At 35.9% G+C, this 23,324-nt stretch overlaps 2 protein-coding genes across 2 annotated transcripts in view; both read left to right on the top strand.

Moving 5' to 3' along the window:
• Positions 1-23,324, top strand: part of LOC127864275 (uncharacterized) — a 254,509-nt gene that overhangs the window by 72,560 nt on the left and 158,625 nt on the right. The window lies entirely within an intron of this gene.
• LOC127865097 (midasin-like) overlaps positions 16,756-23,324 on the top strand; it is a gene marked incomplete at its 3' end in the record, with an annotated part of 61,253 nt that continues 54,684 nt past the window's right edge. Inside the window, exon 1 of the mRNA XM_052404998.1 lies at positions 16,756-16,912. Within this exon, the coding sequence (XP_052260958.1) occupies positions 16,756-16,912 (157 nt within the window). The remainder of the gene's footprint in view (positions 16,913-23,324) is intronic.

Raw genomic sequence — 23,324 nt, 5'->3', positions numbered from 1 at the left:
TTACACATTCAGTTTGGTCTCCGCTCTCCATTTCAAGCACTTATCATCCCCTCTTCAAAAAACTTGGGCAGAAGTTTTATTTAGATGATTTCTAGGCCATGTTCGAACATGGGCCATGCCGTGCGAAAAAGTAGGTCACGGGGTCATGTGTGCGTTTTACACATTCAGCGTGTTCCTTATTTCAAGTTATTTTCATCCGCTCTTCAGGTGGGGGTGTTCGTCACGTCTGTGACAAAGCTCTAGTTTTTAAGTTAATATCTTTTTGAGAGAGTATTGTGTTGCCAGGTTGAACCTGCATTTTGATACTTGATAATTTTTATGAAATGCTAGTAAATTCTTAAAAATAGTTGTCTTAATTGACACATGACATGCTTAATTGCAGAATCCCGGATATCAAAGCGTTGAGCTTGTTCTTGAAGCATTTGCACCAGCAACAGTCATCATCTCGAGTTACTGGCATCTCTATGGTGTGGAACCCTCTGTCTATGAACATCATAACAGCACATGAACCAGTGGCAGTCATCATCTCAAGATTCTGATATATCCATGGTGCAGGACCCTCGGTCTGTAAAGATCATGCAGAGCGAACCTCAGGTGAGTGTTCAAGTCGGGTGCATGTTTTAAGCATGCCCCCAAGTTCACAGATGTGTAGATGCATGTAGATTAACCTATGTCCGTCCAAACGTGCATCCAGCTGTTGAATTTTTATGTCAAGTCTAAACTCGAAAAGTATTGCTTCTAGTGTGATTAAAACAAAGATATTTGCCAAACTGTGAACTTGCCTACTTTTGTATTTTGGTTCTTTTTCTTTTACATAAGTGGAATTTTGAGACAAAAGTAAAATGTGGGTGCATGGTGGCAAACCCTTTTTACTACTTCTCAAAAGATATTTGAGTCCAATGGCAAAATGTATCTTCATCAAATCCTTATCCAAATTGTTTGGTAATAAAATGGTCATACTTCAATATAAATATGTATTATCAATTATTATTTTATAAATAGTCTCAGGACCATCATTTCCTCTATGGATTCAAATCAGATTAGTTGTAAAACCTTGAAATACCAAGTCATGTGCTTGTTCTTTTTTTTTTCATCGGTGTCAAAAATAAAATGAAATACTGGCATTTACAGTAACAAGTATTTCTTTTTTTCAGATGCCATTTGACGCAATCAAACCATCCAATCAGAAACACAGCCTGTTGCAGCAGTTGTTACCATATTGACCCCTGTCAAACCTAAGAAGTCCAAAGATACATACTTTTTAGATGTGCTAGTCTCTACGTACCTCCTGGTTTGTTCAGCACTTACTCTGACTCTTTGAATTTTATGACGGGTGAAAATGAATGACCTTGTTCAGTTCGAAATGGCAAAATGACACATCACAACAATTCAAGTGGAAAGCCACGAAGTCATGTCAACAGTCACATTTTGTATGTGTAACAGCCAAGTTCTTTTCAAAGAAAAACAATAGTTTACGTTTTATTTTGTATGTGACCAATGATTCACGGGTATTATGATGTGTCAGTCTCTTTATGTTGAAAGTTTTGGTTAAACATAGCATTTTTTTTTTAAAGCACACTTATTGCATTTATATCCAATGTCTTTGTCTGTATAATGAAATTTTCACCACATATTTTGATCCTTATAATGGTAAATGTATGGGAAAAACAATTTTATCAAAGATATTCTAAGATTGTCAAGTCTGTTTAAATGATGCTGGTAACTTTGACAAAATTGAAAAAAAGGAGTATTTTCATGTTATAAGATATGTTTCAGTTGTCTGTTTTTACCCGTAATATAGATAAGCTAATTTAATGAATTGTTCACAAAGGTTTATAACTTTTACGCATCAGCTTTTTCTGTCTTTTAATTCTTCCGCAAACAATACTAGTCAATTTGCTCATTGGGGTCGGTATTCGATCATGAATCTTGTTTAGTAGCATACTATTTCATTGGAATAATAATACATTCTGGGAAAAATTATTTAATCTTCCTAAAATAATTGATTCTGCAAATACCACTTTGTTGATTTCAATGGATATTGTTTGTTAAATTAATATAGTATGACTATTGCGTGTTTGGGAAAGCTTTTAATGAAACGGAGAATTAAAAAAACAAAAAAACAAATAGAGTTTTATGAAAATTGTCAAAACTTATTATTGTTAATTTGTGTTGTTAGATCATAGATGTGTATGCTCACAATTGTTAATCTTTGTTTTTGGACACAATAGTTTATTATGCTTTATGTTTGTTTATGCACATGAAGACGACCAGAAAGTATCCTCTTTAATAAGTGAGTAACTTAATCAAGATTTATTGATCACTGTATATATTCTGTAGGTATATTTTGCCATTTATACATAAAGCAACTGTAGAACAATTGTATTTTAAATGTAAATTATTCTTGTATTGTTGCCATTTGTATAATATAAACTAACTGTTTACCTTAGTTTGTAAAAACCTTTGTAAAAAAACATTTCCTGTGTGAATGCTCATATATATATTAAACTGTTAAAATAATGCACAGTACCAGAAAAAATAGTCAATTACACAGTAAAGGAAAGTGTTGTCATATGCTAACAATTGTAAAAAATTGCAATTGTCTCTATTTGAAATAATAGAGAGCAATATTATTTGCTTAAAAAAAAAGATGTCTGCTTTGTAAATTAATAATTGTGTTTACATCTCAACATAACACGTAAATACATTAAAGTCTAAAAGGATTTTTTGGAATAAACACTTAAATAAATATATGTGCGTATATACGCTGATAATAAAATTTACATTTCATTTAGTTTTGTAACAGTGCATTTGACCTTTCACGTTGACCATTCAACACTTGCTGTCAGTGTAGTGCCTTCATTAGGGTCATTTTTATGCCCCCGGTAGGGTGGCATATAGCAGTTGAACTGTCCGTCAGTATGTCAGTCTGTCCGTTTGTCCGAAAAAAAACTTTAACATTGGCCATAACTTTTCAATATTGAAGATAGCAACTTGATATTTGGCATGCATGTGCATCTCATGGACCTGCACTTTTTGAGTGGTGAAAGGTGAAGGTCAAGGTCATCGTTCAAGGTCAAATGTCAAATATATGGCGTCTGTCCGTCCGTCCGAAAACTTTAACATTGGCCATAACTTTTTTAATATTGAAGGTAGCAACTTGATATTTGGCATGCATGTGCATCTCGTGGACCTGCACATTTTGAGTGGTGAAAGGTGAAGGTCAGGTTCATCCTTTAAGGTCAAATGTCAAATATATGGCGTCTGTCCGTCCGTCCGAAAACTTTAACGTTGGCCATAACTTTTTCAATATTGAAGGTAGCAACTTGATATTTGGCATGCATGTGCATCTCACTAAGCTGCACATTTTGAGAGGTGAAGGTCAAGGTCATCCTTTAAAGTCAAATGTCAAATATATGTCGTCTGTCCGTCCGTCCGAAAAATTTAACATTGGCCATAACTTTTTCAATATTGAAGATAGCAACTTGATATTTGTCATCCATGTGTATCTCATGGAGCTGAACATTTTGAGTGGTGGAAGTTCAAGGTCAAGTTCATCCTTCAAGGTCAAAGGTAAAAAAAATCAAGGCAGCATTCTCATGAAGCTGCACATTGTGAGTGGTGGAAGTTCAAGGTCAAGGTCATCCGTCAAGGTCATCCTTCAAGGTCAAAGGTCAATAAATAATAAATTCAAAGGTGCGTTCTCATGAAGCTGCACATTTTGAGTGGTGGAAGTTCAAGATCAAGGTCATCCTTCAATGTCAAAGGTAAAAAAATAAATAAAAAATCAAAGCGGCGCTATAGGGGGCATACTGTGTTTCTAACGAACACATCTCTTGTTTGTAAATATCCCACTGTTTAAGTTCAGCAAATGTTTTAAGACCAGATTTCCTTAAACGTTGGGTTGTTATTATTTTACTTTTATTGAATGCATGCAACATGTGTGTTCTGTTGTTGAATAGCTAAACATAGCTTGATGTTTGTAAATTGTGTGACAAATGTTGATCAAATTGATACATAGAAAATACCACAATCTTAGTAAACTTGTATGTGTTAATTACCAATCACAAATATAAGTATTTGGTAACAATATAACTATTGTGCTTTATTCGAAATACAGTATGAAATGCAATTTTAAAATCATGCCTTTATATGTTCATCATCTCCAAATAAGCATTTTGAATAAGATAACATAATATCTCTATGGAAAGTATTCGTAGGCCCCATGCAATCGCTTGTGTACCTCATATTGGTCATGGTCTTTCTAAATTATTTCATGATTGTTTATTCCTGTCTGAATTGTGTTAATAGCTTCAACATCGTGAGATAACTGTTAAGAGGATTTCAATATTAAACATTAAAATAGTATCTTAACTCTAACCGTACATCTGTTGCATTTATTTTAACATGTTTATATATTCTGGCTCACTGAGTTTTATATTGTCTATAATCTTGCGTACTTTAATTGTGTTTTTTAAGACAAACATCATTATACTGATTATGCTGTTTTTGTCCAACATTTCTATATATACAAGTTGTATGTAAATAATTAAATATGTTAATGTTGATGATATGTATTTCCCGATCTAAGTTTGATGTTGAACTCTCAATAAACGACCTGTTTTGCCAATTAAATCCCGAATGATTGCCTTGTCACTTATATATAACTTTCCTCTATTGAACCTGGGGAGCTCATTTTGTTTTATTTTGACTGTCATTCCGTCCGTTAGTCCTCCAGCACACTTTTATCTCATGCATAATTTACCATATCAATTATTGACAACAATACAAAATGTAAAATCTCCATAGGAATAATGAAACTCCGGAGGCGGTATCCGAAAAAAAAACAGTACTTACACCCGCTTATCACCTACCTAAGACAAGCGACTAATTGCCTATACAACACAGGGCAATACCAACGACATACCATGAACCATTTACATAATACATGTCTATATCAATCATGTGGGATTTCCATTGTTTTTAAGTTTATTAATGTAACTTTGTGTAAAACATAACAGTAAACTAATGAGCAATGTATGGGAAAACACTGTCATGTCAAGATGTAAGCTTTATGCTTTTTATTGTACTATTGGTGAAATAACTCGCTTAATAATGGTTATTAATCGAATATGTTAATCAGTGGGAACGTGCTTAAAACTATACTCATTCAATTCTATTAATATTTGTTTTAATACTGTCTATAGTACACTTGCTATACAGGTAAAACTTAATAAGTTAACAACGTTGAAAATAAAGAAGGCAGCTACCACAACTTACGAATATTTAAAAAACAAATCTAATTACAAGGATTATTATTGTTCAACAAATAGGTCTGTTAAGGCTGTATTATACATTTTTTAACACGGTTTTATGCTATTTGTATATGACCCGAAAACTACCCGCAAATACATAACATCCTTATTTATTTTCAAGTGTAAGCACACAAACTAATTATGTTCTAAATTTAATACATTTTAATAAGCCACTTAAAATGAACATGGCCTGTGTTTCAGACTGCACCAATTTGTATTTTGCATTGACAAATCACACATGCAAAATCTTATAATCTCACGTAAAGCCGTCAGATATAACTTTGAGGAGACTTATGATAGCAAAACATTGACACCAGTTGCAGAAAGATAAGCATAATATGTAGAACTGACTTCTTACAACACAACATCTGTATTGACTTTGGCAGTTTGTATACGACCATATGATCACTTCCGGGTGAAATAATGGGCTTAATAATGTTGAATATAAGCTCAGCGAACTTCATGTATAGCGATTTTGTATTTAAAGGGACTTTAACAACTTTGTGGTATAGGTTGAAACATGTTTAAAAGAACACTGTAAATCAGATAGCGAAATAACACAATAGACACATGATCATAATGAACAAACATATGCGTGTATGAGAAATAATAATAATAAATTGATAAAACAAGAAAGACTAACACGGCAAAGCAATTGGATTATTTAAAGGGCTTCTGTTTGTTTATGTTATGAATACAATATTTGATTTTCTGTACAAATTTGGATGAACAAGCTCTTACAGTGACAGTCTGTTTTAATCCAAAGGTAAGGGGTTCAAGCCCAGGTAGGGATAACGACTGTGTCTGTGTTTTTGTTTAATTTAATTTTTTTTTTGCTCCAATGGGAAAAGGCCAGAGGGGCTTATGTCATGGTCCTGTGTCCGTCGTGCGTGCGTCCGTGCGTTAACTTTTCCTTTAAACATCTCGTAAACTACTGGTCCAATTCTGATGAAATTTCTCAGAAATTTTTTAGTTGTGTATTTGTATTTGCTGGTAACCATTTCGCTTCCTAGCGAAAATAAAATTTGTACTCGGGTTTATATAATTTCAAAAATAAAGGAATATTTAGAGAAAAGCTTAAAAAATAACGCAAATTTAATTACTGTTGTCGACCTATTTCGCAACTTTAATCAGAACGGACAAACACGTTTCAGTAGGCATGCCGCCGCTCTTTGCTGTTGTTTTTTCATTTCATTTTTGACGATCATTTAATCGATTGAACGTAATCGACCTCAAATTAATCCGGATGATCCTGATAATTTATGTGTAGTTCGTCGATGAGAACATTGACTGATCGTTCACCTTAATTTTTTCCAGTTACATGTATTTCAATCGGTCAATTCCAAAGTTACGACAGTTAAGGTGTCCGTTCGCAACATGTTCTGTCTTTGGATTAACGTGTTAATGATGCTGCCTGGCCTTTGAATTTCATTAAATACAAATGTAAATTTGAGTACGTAGCTAATTATTGCATCAAATATCGAACAAAATATCAGCACAATGCTTTTTTTTCTACCATAATGCGACAATGTGTTTAAATAACCCGTTTATTGTTAGAAATCGTATCATTTAATTGAGGGAATAATGCTTATATTATTTGTGCAGTCGTTTGTAAGATGACGGAAGGTTTCAATACGGCGCCGCTTAAATATGCCTCAAATATTCAGACATTATTCCGTCGTATGACATACTCAAGAACATATTTTTTTTTTCATCTAAGACAAAGAAACAAACTCTGAAAAAAAGATCTGTACGGTACTTCGTTATCTTCTGGAAACACTGTATTGTGTGGCTGCTCCGTAATTGTAAGGGCGCTTGGCATCAAGATCTGGCAATTTGTTCTGTTGTCACATCGATACAACACGACCTGTTCATTTCATTCATGATGTTTGGACGTGGATGTGTACACGACTTCTGTGAACTCTCTTATCATCTCACAACAAATTTTAAGATACGACTGATATTTTGCTTACAAAAAGATAAAATTTAATCACAAAAAGAGCAAAAGAAAGATAGGATTTAAAACGTACGATTAAGCGAGAGTGTTTGTGACGTTTGCATTGTCGCTCCTTGAGAGTCGAGCGCGTCAACCTGTGAAGATCCGCCCCGATTCTCACACGTAAGAGAAATTATGCTTTAAAAATATGTGTAGTAAATTTCATATTCATGTTTGGTATGTTCATATATATGTTATAAACTGTTATATGTTTTTAATTATATCACATTCATGTGGTAAAATTATGGTATTTGTGTTGTATAATCTTAAACAATGTGTGTGTTCTTGTTTAAAACGCCATACCGCAAGTACAAAGAAATATTCGAAAACCAAGTTATGGCAAGTGCCCACATTGAACATTAAGTCTTCAATTAAATGGTGTCGATTTCTAAAGAGGATATATGTTGTGCATTACATGAAATATTTAGTACATACTGTGACCTGAAAAAAACACTTCTAAATTTTAGTACAGTTGTTAACAAAACAATTGTGTTGATGCATATCCATACATGTGTATCTATAAATGCTTTGTCAATTTATACAGGGTTTTATTTGTATTATTCCCTAAGATGTTTTGATAGAACTAGTTAAATTTACCTTAAATTTACCTACGATTTATACGAACACGTATATGTTTGTAGGAGCTAGGCTGTGTATTAGTGCCGTCTCAATAGTTCCCCCACCACTTGGAAGAGCATTTATTTGGTTGATGCACATAGATCATTTACATTACATTCATACATGCTATGCATCATTTATTGTTATAATTGTTATAATGTATTGTGGTTTAGACTTAAATTAATTGAGAAACTGTTAAACAGTTTACATGAAAACACAATCGAAGTTTGCATGATGTTGAGATAAAGCGATACGACTTATGTTGATATAAAACCAACGGTAAATTGAACGCGAAGTGGCCCTGAATTGATTATAGTTGTTTTTCTTTATACTTGAAGCAATGTTACCATTACTTAAGAGTAGAACACGAATCGTTGAAATGATTCAACGTGTACATTTGACTGCTTGCACGGACCACACATTTGTACTCACTTGTGCCGCGTTCTATGAAACGGGGCTTAGGCATGTCCGAACGGCCTAATAATTAGGGACGACACTTTTCGCTTTTATGGAATAGTTAGTTTGAGGAAAGTCTCCTTTAAAGAAGAATCAAACTTAGGCGGAAAGTGTCGTTCCTGTTTACCCTATGCGGACTGCTTACGCTAAGCTGGGACGACACTTTACGTCACGCATAAAACCTTATGTTTACCATAAGCGAACTGTTTACGCTAATCTGGGACGACACTTTACGTACATGTGTAACACCTTCTGTTTACCCAATGCGGGCTGCTAACGCTAATCTGGTACGACACTTAGCGTACATGTATACAACTTTCTGTTTACCCTTTGCGGACTGCCTACGCTAATCTGGGACGACACTTAACGTACATGTATAAAACCTTCTGTTTACCAATTCGGACTGCTAACGCCAATCTGGGACGACACTTTACGTAAATGTATACAATCCAGTTTTCCCAGAACGAGGCTCAATCGGATCCTAAACGTCTACACCGCCATTGATACGGGAAGCGACTCTGCAAATAAAAAACGATCACAACGAAGTGGTCAGCAGATAAATTCCGCGGGAATATCGCTGAAGTCTCTGTTCCGTTTAGACCCTGCCGAATACCGCTTCGTCCTGATAGTCAACACCTCCTTCGCACTCTAGGCTAATGTTTCAGGCTTTAATTTTAAAACCGAAAACATCTCTGATAAGATTATGGATTGTCAAAATTATGTATACGCCACGTAAAAATATATCATTCATAGCGTATTTTATGTCATGATTTACCCCGCTGTTTTGTGGCAATAGCGCACGAGTTATGCTGTTGCTGCATTGTTAAAATTGAGCACTGTGAAAACTGTGATTCTAGATTGTTCATAAAATGCCATCCCATTTAAGCGTGGCTAATCAGGGACGACACTCTCCGTCTAAACTGTATTATCGCTAAGAAGAGACTTCATTTAAACGAAAATTACAATAAAAGCGGAAAGCGTCTTCTCTGATTAGCGTGTGCGGATTGCACATGCTAATATTGGACGACAATGTCTGCACATACATTAAGCCACATTTTCCAAGAGCGCGGCTGCTTGTTGTTAGCTATGAGCGTTAGCTCACACTTTTGTAGAGACGCACTTTTGCAAGCCAGTTTGATTTTAACTACGCTAGGAACGATAACTGCAAGTCAGTCTGTTGTTTGCTAAGCTATGAACGATAACCTCTGCCTGTCTTCACTACCTGCAGTAAAATTATGCAGACGACGAATGCTAGAAGCGTCTGCTCTACCACTGCAGTGTGTATTTAATCAATAGTGTTTAACAGTTTGTAAGACGACATTGGCCAGTCTAGTGTTTATCATTGAAATATGTACATATTGGCTGCGTTCAGGGAAGACGGGGCATGTCAAAATAATAATATTAGCCTGTGCACACTGATTAGCCTGTGCAATGCACACAAGCTAATCAAGGACGACTCTTTCTGATTGTATGGTGTTTTTCGTTTAAAGACAGTCTCTGGTACTGGAATGAAAATTAATGCATATGCATTAAGTCCTGTTTTCCCAAAATGATTCTTAAATTACCTTTTTATTAATGATTAGAAAAAAACACACATCGACCTGTGCTTTAAGACACACTCTTTATAAATGTGAATGGGTTGTGTCCGTTTCAAACTTGCGATATAAAAAGCTATAACATAATTTTGAAAACTGACTTGGGTCTAAGAATATACAACAGCGAACAACTTCAGTGCCTTCATCGCTTTGTTTTTAGATGGTCGCTTTAGCGACCGTCTAATGTGCTTGATGTAAAATTCAGGTCGATACGGCCTGGGTATGATTAGCCCAATTCCCGCTTACACTACGCGCGAAGAAAGAGTTGTATAATTTATTCAAGAGGTTTGAGTTCTCCAATTATGTTTATTCACAAATGGAAACATTATATTAATATCGTGTTAAATGCAATAGTTTCGAATGGTGTTTTATAGAAAAGAATTTAAAAAAACAATGATCGTATTGCACGTGTCGCGGAGGAGATTGTTTATGAATGATTAAAATAGTCCACTTTCTGCTGCGTCTGCGTGACGTAGTATTTTCGCTCATCTCATTCATAAATCTGAGGCTGGCGATAAACAAAGGGGAGTCCGGGTGAGAATTACGCACTAGTATAAGGTTACGCTTGTTTATATTCACAGGTCTCAATTAATAACACGTTGACCACGAGTTCAACAATTATTACAGGGATACGATAGACAACATAAAAATGATTCATTATCGCTGAAACTGTTAAAAAACATTTAAATATAACAAGAATATTCTCTAAAAAATGTAGTCTTGCTGTTTTGAAATAAGGTTTGGAATTTTGGTTTCTAAATAACTTAATTAAAAACAAAAGTTTAATTATAGTGTTTTTTACTTTTAGTCGCATATTTACCGCATTATAATGTGTGTTATAATAGGCAAACCATACATTAGTAAAATTCAATCTGCCTTCGCACATAGAAGGAATGGGTCAATTAGGTGCTGCGTTTCCTTTGCTTACTTCAGTTAGAGATCAATTCTTTACGTAAAAGCAATCACAAGGCTCCGGCTTCAGAGGAATTGCGGAGCGTTCTTACATAATTAAAGTCGTAGTCGCATGGTATTTGCGTTTAGCGTCCTATTTGGTCACGTGGTTCTTTTTCGCGGGTGTTTTGTCATTCATGATATGAGGCTATTAATAGATGCGCCTGTCGATAAACAAAGGAAAGTTTACGGGCGATAACAACGCAATAGGTTACGCCCTCACATACAACTCAATGACGTAGTACAGGTCGTAAATTGAGAGATTTGGGAAAAAGTTGACGCTTATTTATATTCTCAATTTATAAAACGTTGAACATAAGTTCAACAATAACTTCAGCGATACGATAGACTAAAAAAATCATAATCGCTTAACCCGAATATAACAAATAATTTATAATAATATTACGAATGACCTGTTTCATAACCTCGTTGAAGCTACTACATCGGGTATTTCTGGAAAGCGTTCTTGGTTCTCAACACATAGCGGCGATCTTTTGTATTTACGGGTGCTAGCAACGCAATAGTAGAAGCTTAGTAGAAGGGTTAGCTTGTTTATATTCACAGTTCTCAATACATTGACAGTTGGATATGAGTTCATCAATTACTCAGGCATACTATAGGCAACCTCGAAAATGCTTTATAATCGCTAAAACCGAAAACAACTAAATATATTATATTAAATATATTTATAACAATACATGTCTTTTAAAAATGTAGTCGGCGTATACTCCGACTTTGAAATAAAGTTAGCAATTTACTTTTCTAAATAATTGAATACAATTAAACAAAAGTTAAACTATTGTGTTGTGCTTTTCACTTGTAAGCTGCATATTCACCGCATGAAATGTGTGTTAGCATTGTCAAACCACACATTAGTGTGAGTAATAAAAAATATACTACGGGAGAGCACTTCATATGTGTCCTCATATGCCTTGTTATGAGTATCTTTCTTCATTATCGAAATATATCGTATGTTTATATTTGATTTAAACGCAGTTTTCTTTCGTCACATTTAAATCACACGTCAATAGCGCCGTCATGCGAAAATGGGTCTTATGCGTTTCGGCAAGCGTTTGTTAAACCCAACATGTGCTCTTGCGCAGTCAGGCCATAGGCGACGCTGTTCGCTTTAAAATCACTCAATATGTTATGTTTTTCCTTACCAGAAGGAGGGATAGCTGAGTGGGCTATTTATATGATGGGCGCATATGGAATAAGACCCATTTTCGCATGACGAGGGTCATTACAAATCTCATTGCGAATTGAAAATCCCACATTTAAAAACAATGCTTTTTGATACAAAATTGAATTCAAAATAGCAAACTTGTTAATAATAGCAGCCTATAGACGCATTAAGGAATGATTTCCAGACGTGCTGACCAAGTACGGCAAATATTGTGGTATGATAATTAAACGATTTTCTCTTATCGTGACACTATACTATTTCGCTAATGATTGTTTTCTCATCTTGGAGGCGAAATTGAAATTCTGCGAGATGGATTGTAACGCGTAATTGTAACAGGGCCACAATTTGTGTCGTTTGAGCATACAGAGAGTAGTCCGGAATTCCTTACACTGAACAGTGCTACATCCTTTGAATTGAGCACATACGCAGTGATGTAGCAAAAATTCAGAGGTTGTATCTCGAATCAGCTTATTAAATATTCGAAAATATTCATGCGTGTCTGTTGGCGTTATGTTAAAGTCACTAAGATGAAAACTGAAACAGCTTCGCCTAAAAGCGCATTAGTGCTCTATACCTATGTTTATGTTAGCGTTGTTGACACCGTGTGAACTGCTCGGGTAACAAGTAAAGCATAAACAGCAATGTTTATATACTTTTATTCCTCCATATACAAGATACGAAGATTATTGTATATTTTGAATTTGTATATGGTGTCAAAAATCAAAAGTTTTGTACACGGAACTTTCATTATGAATTTATATTCTTGGTGAGATAGTCATTTGATATTAGAAAAAATATTCCTTTAATATGATGGTGACTGCAAATTTTCTTTATATTAAGTTCTCATTACCATTTTCATCATACTTTCTTTGCTTTCAGAACTTCCAAAAAAGCATGCTGTTTTTATTTTGTCTTAGTTATTTCTATGAAATAATAAGGATGATAAAAAGTGCACACAAAACTCGACCCGTGCGCTATGACACACACTTTTTAAAGTTGAATGGCGTGTGTTCATTTCAAACTTGCGATTGATTTTGAAAAATGAATTGCGTGTTAAATTATGCAATAGCGAACATCTTCAGTGCCTTCAGCGCTTTGATTTAATAATGTATTCGGCTTCTCTGCTGGCGTTATTGCGACGAAAGGAAACTGTTAGTCTATCACTCGGAATGCGAATCTTAGCCGGCCGATACATTCCCGCTTCTTGTTGTGTTCCGAAAAAAATAGTGAAGCGCTGGATTATTCAAATATCTGTCAATGACAAATGTCTTATAAAAATTATCCAGTTGTGATATTACTAAAACGTTTATCTTGTCTATTAATATCCTAACATTTATTGATAGCGCAAGCATATATCAGAACTTTTCGTTGAGGTAATTTTTTTTCGGAAATGTATATATGCTTAAGATGGAAAACATTATTACTAGTACGCTAGACAATGAATTTGATACTTTACAATGTTTCATAATATATTACATATTTACTATTTGTTAACAATCGTTTAACGTAATGAGAATGCTTGTTTGATTCATTACTAAAAAGTTAAAGCTCCTTTAAAATGTTATGTGTCAGTTATTTAAACGCTTTGAAGAGTTATGTACATGACTTGTAACTGAATTTGTTATTCGTCAGTGTTTGTTATAATTTAAATCTGATGATTTTAAATATTAGCATTTTCCCATGTGTCAATCTCATAAACTCAAACGGTAATGTTAATCCGAATGTCAAATCATAATTGTTACTTTGCGATTCAATGTGTTAATGTTGCTTTAAGTAATATTAATGAGCCGTTCACAAATGTTCTAAAGCTTAAAACTCAGTGCAACATTTCTGGTAGATGAGAGAATGTAAATCGTCTAGCTGCTGTAGAATTGCATGCCATAACGCACACCTGCATTATATAATCTTGCATACTATATGTTATTATTCAAAGTTTCTTGATAGTCATATTTGTTCATCTAGATTCCCTGTATCGGTCATATATCTTGTGTATGCAGAATGCCGGATTGCTTATTAATTTTGAAACCTGAAATGGAATATATCAAAGTAATAAAGTAATGAAATATGTTGTATGGCTTTAAATCTATGAGACGTAGGTTCTCAATATAATGCAACATCCATTAGATATATATGAGAAATGAAACTCCAGTATCATAATGAGTATATAGTTGTGCGCAATTCATTCATTTAATGCAAATGACATATTCATATGATCCTCACTATTGCAAAAAGGGGATTACAGGCTAATCAGGGACGACACTCTCCTTTAATATGGAATTGTTCGATATAAAGGAAGTCTCTTCTAAACCAAAATCAAGACTCAGTGGTAAGTTCCGTCCTACTGTGTGGGCGGCTAATATGGACATCACTTTACACACGTGCATTAAGCCCCGTTATTACAAACGGGATGCTTATTTACAAGTAGAGGAAATGCATACAATACATTAAACATAAACGAATGAATACAGTGGATGTGACTGCTTTTGAAAAATCACTACATACATTTGTGGTTTAAAACGATTGAGGAATTCACCCCATACTTTGCCCAGAATTATCACAAAACGCAAACGCGTAAACAAAAATCAACCTGATTATATATCAATTAGTTTTATTCCGCATGAAATGTTATAAGTTCGGTCTGGAAATGTCTCAGTAGATTAAATTGGAACTTAAAATATGCTATGCCCATGAAGTGTAGATATGCAAAACACACACATGTTTACTTATATAGCTGGAAAGTGAGCGTCATTTTAAAAAATTAAACAAACGAAATAAAGGGTATAAACGGCGGAAAAAACATGTCTCGGCATGGACGTCGCCATTTTGATATAACGGGATATAACGCATCCGCTTCACATTTCATGACAGTCAAGTAAATTGAAAACGACAATCATACATTAACTGTGCAATGATTCATTTATATTAAATTAATGTATTAATTTTATTCATGTCCTTTAAATAAATAAAAAACATCAAAAGCGTCGACTAAAGTTTAAAATAATGTGTGCTTTTGTTGAAGATTTTCCTGATTAATTAATCATTAAACGCCTGCACAAATTGAGTTGTTAAGTAATTAAAAAAATACGTATAATATATAAACACAATGTGAATGATACATTTTGCAATGTAAGTCGCTTATTTATTGCAAAAAAAAGCTGTCTTATAAATACAGCTAAAAGAGCTTTATATCTAAGCGCTTAACTAAAAGGTTATTATTTAACTATCATTTATAAGAGTCATTATGTAAATGCCTTTTTATAAAACTACATCCGTACACGCGTTACTACTATCACGCATATCTATATTGTTTAAAGAGACTGGATACATAGGCGAACCCTACCCGGCGAACGAAATCGCGATACTGCGACTGGAATATCCGGCCTTCCTCTCCAACTACAACTGCCCGGTGTGCCTTTTCATCGCCGCTACTTCCGGTTAGCGGCGTTGCGCATGTGACGTCAGTGTCGACCGTTTATGATGCTTACGTTGATGCCGAATTTTACGTTACTGGGCACGGAGCGACCGAAGACATCCTTGATGGTGAGATCGTAAATTGGTTTCATTTAAGGATGGCGTAACGTAATTATCGTTGAGGAAAAACCATACATTTTAAACAACAGCGTTATTATCGCCAAAATAGAACTCTTTATGATGCTTATTATCATTATAATCATCAGCAGCACTATGAATACCATGATTATAATAATCATCGTCATCATCATCATCATCATCATCATCATCATCATCATCATCATCATCATCATCATCATCATCATCATCATCATCATCACCATCATCATCATCATCATCATCATCATCATCATCATCATCATGATCATCATCATCATCATCATCATCATCATCATCATCATCATCATCATAATCAGCTTCATCATCATCATCATCATCATCACCATCATCATCACCATCATCATAACGTTCTCAGTTTGAAACGGATACACTTGTTTAAAATATGCGCGTTATTTTCTTCTGCGAAACGGCTTGATAACTGTTCACGTTTGGATGATTCACAATACATGTACTATGCCATTTGGAATGAACTTATTTAAGTCATTCAAACTTAACAGCTGAAACCATAAAAAATGTATATATAAAGGTGCGACAAGTCAAGTACACTTGCCCTATTTACAGTTCCATTAAAGTAACACTTACTTGTATGATTATGATGAATGTATGTGAGCCTCGCCCTGTGAAAACGAGGATTAATGTATTTGCGTACACTGTCCGCACAGGCTAATCATGGGACGACACTTTCCACTTTAATGGAATGTATTTTTTAAATAAGTCTCTTCTCAACGAAAATCCAGTCTAGATGGATTAATATGCGGACTGCCCAGGCTAATCTGGGACGACACTTTTCATTTATCCCTGTTTTCCCAGAGCGAGGCTCATTTTTATTAAGGCAACTCCATCAATCTACATTAATGTACATTTAGGGGTGTTACGAAAATGTTCGCATGTGACATAAGAGGCGCACCGGTAGTGTAAACCATTCCATCTTGTTAAACATTATTCTATTACTTCATTCTAAAATTATTTTCCAATTTCCTCGTAACCGTGTTAAAATTGTTTGAGATATTATAAAAACACAAATCTTTTTCAGACCCGTTTTCGTCCATGGCGCCTGCGTGGCAACTTCAACTGAAACGCGTGCATCTCGTGCTAACCAAAATCTGCCGAACCACGTGGCTTCAAGAGGACGGCTACTACAATTTCCGCAGTGAAGTCGTCTGCATCGCCAGTGAGGGACCGGAAGCGCCCACGTGCTTCGAAAGTACGACTGAGAACTGGAGCTAGTGGTTTATCAATACCTTAAGGCTTTTCCGTGTAAGGTCTGTAAGTGAAACTGCGGCCAGAAATAGCTTCAAATGTAACAAGAAATATCTTTAAAAAAGATATACGGCGTTGATTGTGGTCGATGTTTATGAACGATCAAAAGTTATCTCCATGAGATAAAAAGTAGCGGATGCCTTTTTTCTGCCCCGTTTTTAGCTACATCATAAGCAAATCAATTAAGGGGTGTTGCGCCAGATTTCGTGGCTTATTTTGCTTTATGTGATATTATTGCTCAGATATCTATATTTACAGAATAGAAAAACACAACATGAAAATAAACGAGTGCATATTGGTCAGCCGGCAATACTCGAATCTTATTTAATTGAATAATTATAGTATAGTGAATTATTGTGCTCATGCTTAATAAACTGGTCTAAATGGATAAAAATTTCTAATTATTTTTATCAAAATTGGTCCTTATCATGCAAATGTTGAAACCATATTAAAAATCGATGATTGACATACCACAATAATATCGCCGAATATCTTTATTTAGTATCTTTCTGATCAAAACAGACTTCAAGTGCACAAAGTTTACGAGACGGCGTTTATATAAAGATTTCTGCAACTGACCGCAAACTGACCTTGATACCTTGCGGATTGAATGCAATGCATTACAGTCACTACGTTATTGTCAGTAAGACCGGTGTAACACAATGATCGCAACCCCTTCTCGAACTCCGGTGATGAACTGTATATAAACTCTGACTTTCACAAATGGCCGCTTTTGCGCTGGTAATTCTCTGAAAATAAAAGGTGAACGCACAAACTGTATTTATTTGGAAAATTGATTGTAAAACTGTTCTATCTATTGAGCCTTTTCATTAGAGATAAAATTGTTTCATGCAGTAAAACAGTGTTACAAAGACGCGGATATGTTTCCAATGTTCTGGTGTTATACTCAAATCAGCCAATGGAATAAATGAAGTGTATTCATTCGTACCCAGCCGCGGGAAATTTTATTTGAGTATTATTGGACACTTACAAAGGTCAAGTCAGGGTGAAAAGCTGGCTTAATACAGCTTACGCCGAAAAAGGGGCTAGTGTTTATTTGACGCATAATGCGAAGCTTTTTCGTGTAAGCTTCGCAAGTGAAAATTTGGGAAAGTATTTGCTTCATGATTGAGACTGCCGATCTCGTACATGACAATTTGTTTAACATGGTTGTAACAACGTTCGATACCCTTGCGCGTTTTAAATGCGGTTGTTAGGTGTGGGGGGGGGGGAGGGGGATATTCGTCATTATTAGTGAGACTGCTCATTTCCAACTTACAATTTCTATAACATGAATATAAAACCGTTCTACAGTGTAACGACATCCTGGTGTGATGACACACTCTCGTAAAGAATCAGATCAGAATGTACCACATATTAAGTTTATCAAAAATAAGATCATGAAAAACTAATTGTATGCATGCGGACCAATGAAAACAGGCTATTTAAGAATTATCAGAATCGTAACGCAAATGTCACCAAACATTGTAAAATACGATTGTGATTTCGACATAGTAGCTCGGTTGTAGGCTATGAGTTTGTTATTTTTACGGAATAAATATTGTTGTTGTTTCTATCTTTGTTGTTTAAATAAAACATGGTAAACCAAACTGTCTGACCTATACGGGGTGATTCTGTCGGTCCGCTGTTGTGTCGGCTGTGGACTGGAAGTTGGGAGCTACAGAAATAATCCGTTTCGGTTTCGGAAACTGCCTGTTGTCCCTAGCGTCACTGCTTCCGTGCAAGCTTATTACGGCTGGATAGCCGACGTCACCGGTCAGCTCAACATTATCGCCTGACTAGTTTATTAGCCGTCATTTAACGAATAAAAAGCAAAGTGATTTAGATACGCGGACTATAATGACAATTTTGCCATTAGCTAAGGATGTTTGTTGATTGTTTTACTTTTCAGATGTGGTTAAAAACGTGTCAACTGATGCAACATACACTGAAAAATTACATTTGAACATACGGAATTCTGGACCCTTTTCCTATTAACCAGCACGTTTAAATATTCGAATGAATTTTCCATGTATTAGTATAATGAAGGAAAGAATATTTACTTGGTACAAGTATGCTTCATGTTCTTGCTTCATATTCAACAAATGAAACCGAGCTTGGATAAAATATACTTTATACTTGTATTAAATTAGTCTATTATCGTCAGATCCGCTTATCAAGGATGACAGTTTCCTCTAATACATGGTCTTCGTTAAAAAAAGACTTCCTTCGGACGAAAAGAACATTAAAAACGGAAAGTGTTGCTTCTGACGACACTTTACAAACATGCATTATACCCCGTGTTCCCAGACCACTATACGAACATGCATCAAACCCCCTTGTTTCCAGAACACTTAACGAACATTTTTTAGACCTCGTGTTACCAGAACACTTTACGAATTTGCAGTAAAACCCGTGTTCCAAGAACACTTAACGAGCACGCCTTAAACCCCGTGTTCCCAGACCACTTTACGAACATGCAGTCAACCCCGAGTTCCCAGAACACTTTACGAACATGCATTAACTCATGTCCGTGTTCCCAGAACACTTTACGAACAAGCATTAAATCCTGTGTTCCCAGAGCACTTTACGAACATGCATTAAATCCTGTGTTCCCAGAACACTTTACGAACATGTATTAAACCCCGTGTTCCCAGAACACTTTAAGAACATGCATGTAACCCCGTGTTGCCAGATCACTCTACGAACATTCAGTAAACCCCGTGTTACCAGACCACTTTACGAACATGCATTAAATCCTGTGTTCCCAGACCACTTTACGAACATGCATTATACCCCGTGTTCCCAGAACACTTTACGAACATGCATAAAACTCCGTGTTCCCAGACCACTCTACGAATATTCAGTAAACCCCGTGTTACCAAACCACTTTACGAACATGCATTTACTCTTGTGTTCCCAGAACACTTAACGAACATGTATTAAACCCCGTGTTCCCAGAACACTTTACGAACATGCATTTAACTCTGTGTTCCAAGACCACTCTACGAACATTCATTAAACTCCGTGTTACCAGACCACTTTACGAACATGCATTAACTCATGTCCGTGTTCCCAGAACACTTAACGAACAAGCATTAAATCCTGTGTTCCCAGAACACTTTACGAACATGCATTAAATCCTGTGTTCCCAGAACACTTTACGAACATGTATTAAACCCCGTGTTCCCAGAACACTTTAAGAACATGCATGTAACTCCGTGTTCCAAGACCACTCTAAGAACATTCATTAAACCCCGTGTTACCAGACCACTTAACGAACATGCATTAACTCATGTCCGTGTTCCCAGAACACTTTACGAGCATGCATTAAATCCTGTGTTCCCAGAACACTTTACGAACATGTATTAAAGGGATCTTTTCACGCTTTGGTAAATTGACAAAATTGAAAAAAGTTGTTTCAGATTCGCAAATTTTCGTTTTAGTTATGATATTTGTGAGGAAACAGTAATACTGAACATTTACCATGGTCTTATATAGCCATTATATGCATCTTTTGACGATTTAAAAACCTAAAAATTATAAAGCGTTGCAACGCGAAACGATTGAATAATTTGGAGAGTTCTGTTTGTGTCGTTAAATTTTGTGAAACTACGAAGATTGCTTATATAAGGTATAAAATACTTCATGCATATGTACTCGGCGGAATAGCTCAGTAGGCTAAAGCGTTTTTACTTCAGGACTCTGGCAGGACTCCAGGGGTCACTGGTTCGAAACCTGGTCCGGGCAATATTCTTTTCCTTTTTTTAATTTTATTCTTGATTTTTTACTGGAGCTTTTACGATCCAATGTTTACATTTATCGATATAAAGCATTTAATGAATAAGTTAAAAAATGCCAAAATCTGTGAAAAGGCCCCTTTAAACCCCGTGTTCCCAGAACACTTTACGAACATGCATAAATCCTGTGTTCCCAGATCGAGGCTTACTTTTTACAGAATCAGCATCATCAATAATAGTCGTGATTTCATTTAGGTATCGGGATAAAACTTTTTTTTTCGTTAAAGTATTTTATTAACTTGATGGACACTCAACGTACTTGTAAACATCGGAGTTAAATATGACATACGACACACATGGGAATAATAAACATGACTTCAAATAAAATACACATTAAAAATGACTGTAAGCGACGTTAAAAGTACTTTTGTATATGAAATGTGCATTAAAAGGGGAATTTAAGTATACACATTTTAATCGGCTGTTTGTTTTTTGTACACTTTTGTTAAATGAGAGGTTTCTAAATCGTGCAGAGCGTTAAAGCAAATTAAATAAAAATCAAATTATAAATAAAACTCGTGGATGAAAAACTTACAAATTTGTGGACTCGTAAATTCATTGAACTGTGCCCCCCCCCCCCCCCCCCCATTCAAAACAAACAATAAAACCTAACAAGAACTAATTGTTCGTTGTGGTCTTCAAATTGAAAATCGGTTAACCCACGAAATTAATGAAAATTCATGACAAAGAATAATCACGATTTAACAAGATTAATCACGATGTAGAACGAGAAATCACGATTCACACGAGTAATCACCATGTCGCATAAGTAATCACGGTGTCACACGAGTAATCACGATGTCACACGAGTAATCACGATGTCACACGGGTAATCACGGTGTCACACGAGTAATCACGATGTCACACGAGTAATCACGATGTCACAGAATAATGACGATTGTACTGAATCTATGCATCCTGCGTATGTGTAGTAAGATAAATACTAAGGCACTCATTTAATAATAGTTCAAACAACAAAATCATAATGAACATTCTACATTAAATAGTAAGTGATCACAAATCATATACAGTATTCTTCTTGAAATATCCCCGAACAAACTAACGCACGCGAAGAACAACGTTGTTAAACGAGCTTATGATAAAAACACAACAGCCCGCGCTAGCAGGCGCCTACACCTATAAATTGTGTCATGTCCGGTGCAACGGCCGCTTAACGCTGCCAATCTTTGTACATCATCTGCATCCTCTTCGCACGTGTAGGAGTCGTAGATCGGCACGCAGTTCCCGTAACTGTCACTTAGGAGGAAATTTCCGCCGCCGGAAAGCCCGATGCAGCACAGCGGTGCGTTTGAGCAGCATTTTGTATCGCGCGCGGAGCAGGAGTCTCGTTAGAAGCCGCAGATCTGCCCAAGCTTGAAGCAGTTTTTGTTATGGAAGTCGCGCTCAGCAACAGCCGGTTCCGATTTTTGGCCTTTTGCTTGTGACTGTTCATTTTCCATGCCGACTCGTTCTGAATTCAGTTCCGCGTTCGCCCGACTTCCATTGCGCTGTTGTCTATTTTTCACGACGTCTCGGAGGTTGATCAACTTCTCGAGGGTTTCCACGAGAAGTTTATTGGTGTCGCCATAATGTTCTCAATTATTCGATTCGCTGCATTGAGAGTAATCGTATCCGATCCACTGCCGCCGCCGGAAATGGCGCCGGAGAAGGCTGTAGTCATACCGTCGGCATAAAGGGAACCTCCGTCTCGCAGCGAATTGGAAAACAAATTTCCAGGTTCCTTTGCTGATTCTTGTGTTTTTGAATGAAATGGAAAAATGTGTTTGAATATGCGTATGTATGTATTAGTTAAAAATATTCATTTAGCTCGATTGCATAGAAAGCATAAGGCTTAATTGAAACGCTCTCAAGTCCGCTTCCTGGGACTAGAACCAATATTTGGTGTTTATTTGGGAAATCTAAAGCACGATCCCACAGTAGGTCTAGAACCCGTGACCTCCCGATCGCGGACACATTATTCACTTCGCCACTGTATGCATATATTTTTGTTTCGTGTTATAGCTTACACATATGTCTCATACGCTGCGAATCCAACAAATCGCCTTAACGATATTTGTTAAATTTCTAGGACAAAATCGCACATTTTATGTTGAATAACTTACATAGGCAGCTTTACTGTTAATAAATGTTGATAATTAAAGACACGAGTGACAATGAATATACTATACCTTGTCAGTGACTTCAGGACAGATTTCACGCTTTCTTCGGAGTCTTTATTCGCTTACACGTGATCTTAAATGGAATCAATAATTAAGCCTCGTTGTGTGACAACTGTTTTTAATGCATGTGCGAAATGTCTCATGCAAGATCAGCCTGTGTAGTCCGCACAGTCTCATCAGACACGACACATAACATCATGACTGGATTTTCGTTTAGGAGAGACTTCCTTTAAACGAAAACTACGTACAAACAAAACGTGTCGTCCCTGATTAACCTGCGCGGACAACACACGCTTATTTTGGGCGACCCCCTTACGCAAATGCATTAAGCCCCGTTTTCCAAGAACGCAGCTCAATTTCATTACACGCATAGGAA

Source organism: Dreissena polymorpha, chromosome 1 (genome assembly GCF_020536995.1).
Source record: "Dreissena polymorpha isolate Duluth1 chromosome 1, UMN_Dpol_1.0, whole genome shotgun sequence".
Lineage (NCBI taxonomy): Eukaryota > Metazoa > Mollusca > Bivalvia > Myida > Dreissenidae > Dreissena > Dreissena polymorpha.
Note: the sequence above shows the minus strand (reverse complement) of the source record. Positions and strands in the feature narration are given on the sequence as shown.